Genomic DNA, 9,657 nt, shown 5'->3' with positions numbered 1-9,657 from the left:
CTGGACGCTCGACATGTGTTTGTCTGGGCCTAATTAGCCATTTAAGTACGCGAATTTTTTTATTATTTCAGAGGAAATCAGCCAAAAAAGAAAAAAAAAAAAAAGGACATTTCACATCAGACCAACTCACTCACCCGCTGCACCATCGTTGAGGCAAAGGTCTTTTCTTTACTCTGCTTCTTATTTTTCTTTCAATGGGTTTTTCTTTTGAAGTTGTAACTTTGATTTCATGTTTTTCCTTTATGGGTCTCTTTTCCTTTTATTTATTTGTTTATATATTTTGCCTATTCTGTACTCTGGGTTTGTGGCGATGTTGTATGTTTTATTTGATTTCATATATTCAAGAATAGAATTTAGGAATGGGATCCCATTTCAGTGAGGACACAAGATTTTTGGTATTTTTTTGAATGATTTATTTGGTCCTTTTTCTGGGTTAATAAGGTTATGTTTCTTCAGTTAACTTAAATTTGTACCAACTGGGAATCTTATATAACACACCCACAGCTTGGAAATGGTATTATTCTTTTGAATATTGAGGGTTTTAGTTAAGCCAAACAACAAGGGATAGATGATATGTTTTCTCCAAATTTATTAGTTATTTTTCAATATTTCTCATACGAAACGTGCCCTTTTGATATTCATTGGCTAAAAGCCGTACGAATTTTATTTGTTCCATCTTGTTGAATATAGAGAACTCATGCAGCTTTAATTAGAAAGTGAATGTGAGTTTTCTTCTTTAACCAGGCAGTCCCTGTAGAAGAATGGCGCTCAGGCTGGTCACTAACAATTTCAGGAGTAAAATTTCATCCATGCTATCTTCTGCTTCTCTACTACATTCACATGCCACAAGTTTTGGTATCTCTCTACCACTTTCTTTCTCTACAGAAAATATATATATATTTTATGTAATTTTTACTATTCATTTTTTTCAATCAATTGAATTGAACAGCTTAGAATATCTCTATATATTTTTCTAAGTCTGAATAGATGCCTTAACACTGCTGCCTGAGATTTTTTGCTTTTGTAGGTGCTTCTTTTTCTTTTCTTTTTTTTATTCTTTTGTTTGTGCTGTGGAATGTGGAAATCTGAATTACTGCAGGCAACTTTAACTTTAGATGGAAATGTGACAGAGAGCTATATTTTGTAGCACACCAACCCTGAATTAGAGGGTTTGATGCTTAATAGGATATCCAAAGATGGGTCCATGAAAATTTGGGTTTGGGAAGTAGTTATGTGTTATAACCCAAAGGTGAACAATTGTTCCTATTACATATCTGCTACACATTCCATATCCATAAACCACAGTCATATTTGCTCTTAATTCTCAAACACTTCACCTTATACATGTTTTGGGGTTCCTTGAATTACCTTTTTTCATTATCATTGGCTTCTATGGAATGAAGCTTATTAGTGTTATATTTTCAGGATTTAAAGAAGTTCGAGAAGAAGAGAAAAGCCAAATGGTTGGTAAAGTCTTTAGCAATGTTGCTTCAAACTATGATATCATGAATGACTTGATGAGTGCCGGGTTACATAGACTATGGAAGGATAGGTTAGATCTTCTATGGCTCTTTCTACTTATTAGGATTTCCTTTTAGTCATCTGCTTTGCTTTTTCTGCATCGTTTTGTGACTACTGCTTAATTTACCAGACTGGTCTCCAAACTGAGCCCATTTCCAGGAATGAAACATCTTGATGTAGCTGGTGGAACAGGTAGGCTCGCATTCTGAAATAAAATATGTATTGCATTTGTTGCAGTGGAGAAAGTGTAGCCGTTGGAAACAAGAAATATTTTATGGAAAACTGAAATATCTAAGAACTCAAAATTGAAAAAAAAAAAGAAGCTAAATGGTATAATTTTAAGACATGGATGATTAATTTGGACAGCTTAAGTACATTAAATAATACTTCTAGTAGGGTGTCCAGGGGAGTTTGAAGTTGGTTAATATTTAAGCTAATCATTAATGTGAAACTAAGCTCCTTTATAAGAAATTTATCTGTCCTTTTCTCTGATAAAACCAAAACGGGGCACGTTTCGGGGTGTCATTTGGCTTCATTCTATTTCCATGATCTATATTGAAATGCACATTTTGAGCTCTGGTTAAAAATGCTTAATTTGCAGGTGATGTTGCTTTCAGGATTCTGGAAAGTATTAGCAGCATTAGACGCAGAGCATTGCAAGATCCACTCAATGATGGCTTACAGGAAGAAACTCAAATATATGTATGTGACATCAATCCAAACATGTTAAATGTTGGAAAAAAGCGCGCTGTAGAGAGAGGTGAATAAATGAATAAGCTTGCCATTGAATGAATTACCTAGAGGTGAAGAATTATTGAGGAGGGGAAATTTCACCCCACTTTTCCTGGATGCCCTAATTCTTTTCTTTATTTCTGTTTTCCCCATTACTTTGTGCTTATAGGTCTTGGAGAAGACAAATCTCTCACATGGGTGCAAGGCGATGCAGAAGTGTTAAGTTTTGGGGATAATTCAATGGATGGTTACACCATTGCATTTGGAATTAGGAACGTTACTCACATAGAGAAAGTTCTTGATGAAGCTAATAGGTAACATTACAACATTTTTGGCCTCCTTTTTCCATGGTTCACAGTAGCATTTGATCCGTGGATCTGATATATTTTAATTTCCTCTAAGAAATTAAACCAATGTAAAGTAGTTAGAGAAACCTGTTTTATAACTTGGATACAAAGGGGACATTTTCATCCTTGTGATCAACATCAATCATGAGTTTAGGTATGTCTATGGGCAAGAGAGTCTGAAATTGAATACATGTTTTACCTTTTAAGCCCTGTTGAACATATATGCATATGTATATATAAATTTCTCACTTTTGGTGAAGTAAACTTTAGAAATACATACTTAGCTGTTCAACCAATGCTTGAAGAAGGAAGGATGTAACTGCCAGATTGTGGCATGAATTCATGGGGCTAACAAATTGCCCAGGAGCATCCATGTGTATGCCCTAGAGTTTGTTGTTTGCTCCAAACCAGTTTAAGTGTTATATGAATTATGAAGATAACTACAAAATATTGTAATTGAAGTATGAAGTTGACTTGATCATTAGAACTTGCTGCAGTTTTGGTGCAGGTGTAATTCTAGGTCCATGATTCAGCTATAAATTATCTCTTTTAACTTTTATATCATCCAGTAGACTCTGAATTGAAATTAATTATGTTCTGTGTCATACTCGTGAAGCTGCTTGCATGCAAAGAGATATATTGTTCCACTGCCAGCTCCTTTTTCTTTGTTCTTGACCTCATAATTCTGAGAACTCACTGCTGATTTTTGTAGATGTAGTCATAATGGTTTCAGCAATAAACTTTTCGTTCTTTTCTTTTAATTGGATGACTGACCGTGAATTTAAATTTAACAATACTTGGTGTCATACTTGTGAACCCACTTGTATGCAATGTGATACTGTTTCGTTGCTAGCATTGCTTTCCTGGTTATTTTACAAATAAAAATTGGTTCTTTTGCATAACTGAATATGGTTTGTGTTATAATTTATATAATGCTAGCTTCTTTCTGTCACTCAGGGTTTTGAAACGGGGGGGCAGATTTCTTTGTCTTGAACTGAGCCATGTTGAAGTTCCTGTATTTAAGGAATTGTGAGTATCCTTCACAGTTTTCATTTAGATCAGAGCTATTTTGATAAGAAGATTTTAAACATATACCATGAGTAAAAGTGGCTTAGGCGGTGTGAAACCTAGAAACTAAAAGCTTGAGAATCTTTCTTGTTCTCTTTTGGACAAGCAAAGCTTGAGAATCTTGAAAATTAAACTTGAACAGAAAAAAAGATCGGTTAGATAACTGAAGTTGAAAATAATTGTTGATTGCAATTTGTAGATTAGTTGTTATAGAAGTAAATGGTATGATTAACCTAAAATTGCACGTCAAATAGAAGCTAGTCATATTAAAAACCTAGTAGATAATTGGAATTAATATAAAGATATCATAGTTTATAAGCAATGCCTTTTTATTCTCTTAGTCACATGGTTGATCGCATTTCTTGATGTCCATGATTTGGTGGCTCGAGATGGCTATCTCTTATTCTCCGACCCCCCCTCCCCCCCACCCAACAAAAAAATAAGGTGAATTGACAGCTTGGAAATTTATCTAATTTCTTAGAGTCGTCTGATATCCTTCATTTTTACCAAAGTGGTTACTCCTTTTTTTTCAAACCACTTAATCAATGGTACGCCTCTCTGTGAATTTTGAAGTGGTAACTCAGAACCACTTGAAGTTCGGATGTCATGTCTCTTGATCGGTGTTTATTTTCTTTAGACTCAACTAGTGCACATGCTAACAAGCTTCAGAAAAATAGTAAGAATTTTATTTCAAGTTACAACTGGCAATGATCAATCTTGTTTGGTTTCACCATTCATGTGACAAACTATTTCACAACTAGTCTTAATGGAGCTTTCTTTCAACTCTATTTTTTTTTTCTGTATACTTTTCGGAGTTTTATCAGTCAAGAGTAACTTTAGCCTTATTTAAGGCTTGGTTTTTATTCTCCCCTTGTGCAGGTATGATTTTTATTCTTTCTCTGTTATTCCACAACTGGGAGAGCTTGTCGCAGGTGATCGAGAATCTTACCAGTACCTGGTTGAGAGTATCCGCCGTTTTCCACCACAGGTCATAATTTTGTCCTTTATACCTTATTACGACTTCTGAGTATGCAATTAGTCAAAGGATTTTGTTACCTGAAAAAATGAGTTGCTTTGTAAAGATGGCTTTTTAAAAAAAAAATGTTTGGGCCCCATAATTTTAGCTATAAAATGGGGTTATTGCATCAAGGTGGGCTTGTTGTATTACTAGAAAACATGATGTAAGACAGTATATATATATTGAAGATAATGATCAAAGTAGATGACTCATCTTGAACGGTACATGGCTGGAAATTGGTTTAAGAGGTTAGTTGGAAGTTTTAGATTCAAATCTTGTCGAGGGAAATAAAGAATGGAAGTGATAGAAAAGAGCATGACTTAAAATTATAAGTGTTCATAGTTTCTTTGGGCCTTTATCAACGCATTTATGAATATTTTGTTCCTTTAATCAATAGTTTAAAATTGTTACCTCCTATGGTTCTGAATTTTTCTTTGTTATGTCCTTCAACATTTTTTGTACCTTTCCTTGCCAACCAACCCCTAGAAAAAGAGTATGTTTAGAAAGTTAATTCATTCATTGGAAGTATTTGGTAACTCCTGCACTGCTTCTTTGAAAACTTTCGTCGTGAGGGAAATAGAGTGTTATGACTGCAGACAAATAGTTTCTATTGAAAGTCAGCTAATGGGCATCTAGATAGACAGACATCTCTACAAAAATTAAGCTTTCTAGTTCTTGAAGACAAAATAACTTCCTGTTAACACAGCTTAGGAAACCAACTTGAACATAAAATGTGAAAAATCTAGAAATCTCATTACAAGTGAGTTACTTATTTCCAGTTCGTTATTGACATGATGCTAATTCCTGTTTCAATCTAATTTTTCATAAATAATTATGAATGCAGGAGAAATTTGCTTCAATGATTGCGGAAGCAGGATTTCAGAAGGTTGAGTATGAAAATCTGGTTGGGGGAGTGGTTGCCATTCACTCTGGTTTAAAAATTTGAAGGCGTACAAGTTTTGGTCCAACCTTTTCAATAATCAATTATGATTCAAAGTTTTGTGACTAACTGATGCTGCTTGCTTGCTTCATCTTGGATTAGATGGCATGGCAGATTGAGTAGGATATAAATTTAAGCATGTTGATCTGATATGCATTTTTTCGTTTTTTGTCTACTTAGGCAAGGAAGTTATTTGTATAGCAGTTGACGTGAAATAAATGTTCCTCTAAAGATAGCCTATTGAAATGCAAACTTTGAAGATTCCAGCCTTTTATGTTGGAACATTTTTGAAACATTCCAGCTTAAGGCTGTGTTTTTGGCTTCACTGCTTGAATGAAATTAAAGTTAAAAATCTGCTACATCATGTCGTAGGTTTATCAAAGTACTGTGGTCACCTTGACCATGTGATCTAAACTATATGTTTCAAGAAACCTCTGCTTTTTTCTCTTTGGTTGCATGAGGAGACTAATTGGGTCCTGAGTTATCATTAATATAATAAAGGACCATTTTCTCTCATCTCATTAATTTTACATTTCTAATCTTAAGACTTGAACTCAATATTTCCAAGCCATATTCTCAAGTTCTATCTATTGGAATGTTTACACAAGAAAATATTGATGATAGGAGACAGTAACATCTTGAAGACACGTATCTATTCATCTTTGAATATGTTTTTTCAAATAAATTTCGGGGTTATTTGCATTTTGATACATAAATTAAGGAAATATTGTCGATTTTGTATTTAAAAAGAAAAATTTACAATGAATCTTGAGGCAATTTTAATAACCCAAAATAGTCCATAAACTAGAAAGATAATTAATAATAAAGCTAATAATGACATCTAATCTTAATCATATTGTTTTATTTCACTTTGATGTAGATATTAGATGGATATGAAAAGGACAATATGACTTGACTCAAAATGCAGCTGAAGTAGACTATAAATTCCTTTTTCAAACCACTTTGTTGGATACTACTTAAGTTTCCTATAAACCTCAAAAGTAACTCAATTGGAAAACTTCACTTAAAAGTTTCATAAAACTATAATGTAGATATAGCAGAATAATAAACCAAACTTTGTTACGACCTGAAGATGGAAAGGGGGGTATGTATACCCACACAGAGGAGCATTAACAGAACAAGGTCCACATCGGCAATCTACCGGCGTAGTCATAACCGACATCAACCCGAAAAAACTTGGACAGGAGGAGACAAGTAAGAAGCCATACAATACAACATATCCTGCAGAAAGATCATCACAAGACAGCCCAGATTTGGCATCCATAACAACCAAAACTCTGCCTATTTATATCTCAACAATGAATCCCGTCATGCCACAGCATCCAGGTTGGGACATTCAAGACCCAACACAAAGAGACAACTCACCAAGTTTTGACACCACCAGCCTTACTTGCCGTTTTATTTTTATTATAAATTCTCAATACAAATCTTTATATATTTCTAACAATTAAAATAGCAAATACACTGATTATAAACTATTGGTCCAGGCCCACTGCAAACGCCATGACCATCTTGAAGCCCCCCGAATAAATATGCACAATGTTGCTCACAGCATTGATCATTGCAAGCAGCACTGCAGGGTCCAATCCCCACATTGCATCTTTTCTGTTTCAGTGGTGATAAACCATCGCTTTCATACATAGATTTGCATCTTGCCACATTTGAAGACATGTCACTTGAACATCCTTTCCCATTCGAATGCTTTGAATTGCAACGGTCATTACAAGGGCCCATATCTTCTTCACATTGTGCACCATTCACCAGTACTGGTAACGTTTCTCCTATTCAACGCATCATAATGAAAACAGTACTTAAAATACTATAAACAAAATTTTTTTGAATATTACTCCATTGAGTATGAAAATTATTGGAGAAAAATTCAATTGAATCATATATTTTTCGTTTCAGTCTGATTAAGAATCGATGCAATCGAATCCACTTGATGCATGTAGTTAAAGTAGAAAAATACCTGAGATGAATACAAGGAGGATGAGGAAAATGCAAAAAAGTTGGAACAACTTGACCATTTTGCTTCAACTTTCAATGCCTTGAGGCTTTGTGGTTTCCAGAATTTTGATGAACTTATAGAGAAACGAAAAGAAAAGAAAGGAGGAATGGGGTGGTCCACTGCATCAAATGCATGTAATTAATATTGTTTGGAATTTTCTGTTAAGCATCAAATCTCTATTAGTTGGTATCTATAATCATAAAGAAAAATGAACTGTTATCACTAATATTGCAAACTAATTATGGATAATGTTGACCTGGCATAATTTCTTGAATAAAATGAAGAATTTTATTTTATTTTTATTTTTTTGGTCAACAGTAGGTCCGCAAAACCATGGATTATCCAGTGAGAATAATTTTATCTTTGTACATCTCAACTCACTTCTTAAATTTGAATTAGAATTTTACAAATTGAAATTCTAAATTGACATAATATTTAAAAAAAATCATAATGAATATGTATAACTGACTTTAGCATAAATTAGCAATGAATTGAATTCAATACCATCAAACAATAATGAAGAGAGTTAAGGCTCCAAATTAAGCTTGAAATTCTCCAGAGAATTCGTCTTTGCGGCTTGCTTTTTTATTTTGAAAAATCTTGCTGAACTCCTTTTAAAATTTGATTTTCATTGTGATAGTTGCAGAATGCCTTATGATGAAACGAGATAATAAAACGTTTCATTTGTTTGCTAAAAAATTTTGAATTAATGTGTGACCATAAAATTATAAAAATAAATAAATTAATTAAGTGAAATATTCTAAGTGTGATTCGAACCTTATTCTTTTAAACAGAAAATAATGTACCAATCAATGAACTAAATGCTCAGATACTTATTAGGGTTCCATTTAGTTGCACTATGTTTAAAAAAAATGATCTCATCGATCCGTCAATATTTATAGACGAATTGCAGATCGAACGACAACTATTTGGTAGATGAAATTATATCGACAGGATTGGAGCTGTCGATATTTAGTTAGTAATGAATTAACGTTAAGCAAATAAAAAATCATCAACATTAATGATTAAATATCATGTCGATAATTTACTTTATTGGTAGAATATTTGAGTGATAATTTTATTGACAGAATATTCGAAAGGTAATGTTAGTTTAGGATACTCTAAATTTACCAATGAAAATTCTGTCAATAAATTATCATATATCAGTGAAACACTTACAGTTAATAATGACACTTGTTATCTTATTTTTAACAAATGGTAATGTATATTATATTATTACTTAAGAGACTTGTCTATGGACTGAGCTACCCCTCTAGCTTGTCGGCTTGGTCCAACTCAAGTCGGCTTCGGATATTATCTTATTAACAAAATATTAGTTTTTAATTAATTTTAATTTTTAAATATATTTATAAACATTTAATTATTAATAATATAATTTTTTAATACTAATAAAATATTTAATTTAAAAGATGGACCGAACAAGAATTTGATTCATGACACCTCTACTACTTACTATTATTATTTTTTTTTTGTAAAAACAAATCAAATTAACTTATCTAAAATTGAAATTTGAGTTTTAAAAGCTTAGATTAACTTTTTCATATTCATTATCATCTTTACATTAACATTAGATCAAATTAATTATCAATTACGTAATAATAAATGTCAAGGTTGTTTATAATTTTCAAGTGTTAAGATTAGGCATATTATTATATAATCATACGAAGTTGTTCATCACATCATCCTATTAAACATATTATGGATACATTACATGCATCTTTAATTCTAATTGAATCAAAAGGGTAAATTCAAATACAAATAGAATCAAATTTAAAAGCTCAAACATAAAATTTTGTGCTATTTAGAATGTATATATTAATATGCTAATTTGAGACCTTACATTTATTTTTATATAGATTATCATTAATTTCCATTATTAAAATTGGATACTTTTATCAAATTTTATTTCTAAAAAGATTTTTTTGTTAAATATATAAAAAAATAGTAAATAATTGATATAAGGCAATCTAAAGGTCCAAAA

At 32.3% G+C, this 9,657-nt stretch overlaps 1 protein-coding gene across 2 annotated transcripts; it reads left to right on the top strand.

Moving 5' to 3' along the window:
• Nucleotides 1-8: 8 nt before the first annotated feature.
• Nucleotides 9-5,980, top strand: LOC18589339 (S-adenosyl-L-methionine-dependent methyltransferases superfamily protein). Of its 2 annotated transcripts, none has more exons than XM_018127781.2 (9): nt 9-159; nt 745-855; nt 1,426-1,552; nt 1,652-1,713; nt 2,123-2,281; nt 2,423-2,567; nt 3,558-3,629; nt 4,548-4,656; nt 5,531-5,980. In XM_018127781.2, exons 2-9 carry the CDS (start codon nt 762-764, stop codon nt 5,630-5,632), a joined length of 870 nt encoding a protein of 289 aa, XP_017983270.2. In that variant the 5' UTR covers nt 9-159; nt 745-761; the 3' UTR covers nt 5,633-5,980. The 2 variants fall into 2 exon arrangements, with proteins under 2 accessions (XP_017983270.2, XP_088666112.1); XM_088809986.1 differs by having other exon boundaries at nt 71-159; nt 749-855.
• The last annotated feature ends 3,677 nt before the right edge of the window (nt 5,981-9,657 follow it).

This window comes from Theobroma cacao, chromosome 9, assembly GCF_053813885.1.
Source record: "Theobroma cacao isolate CCN51 chromosome 9, ASM5381388v1, whole genome shotgun sequence".
Lineage (NCBI taxonomy): Eukaryota > Viridiplantae > Streptophyta > Magnoliopsida > Malvales > Malvaceae > Theobroma > Theobroma cacao.
Note: the sequence above shows the minus strand (reverse complement) of the source record. Positions and strands in the feature narration are given on the sequence as shown.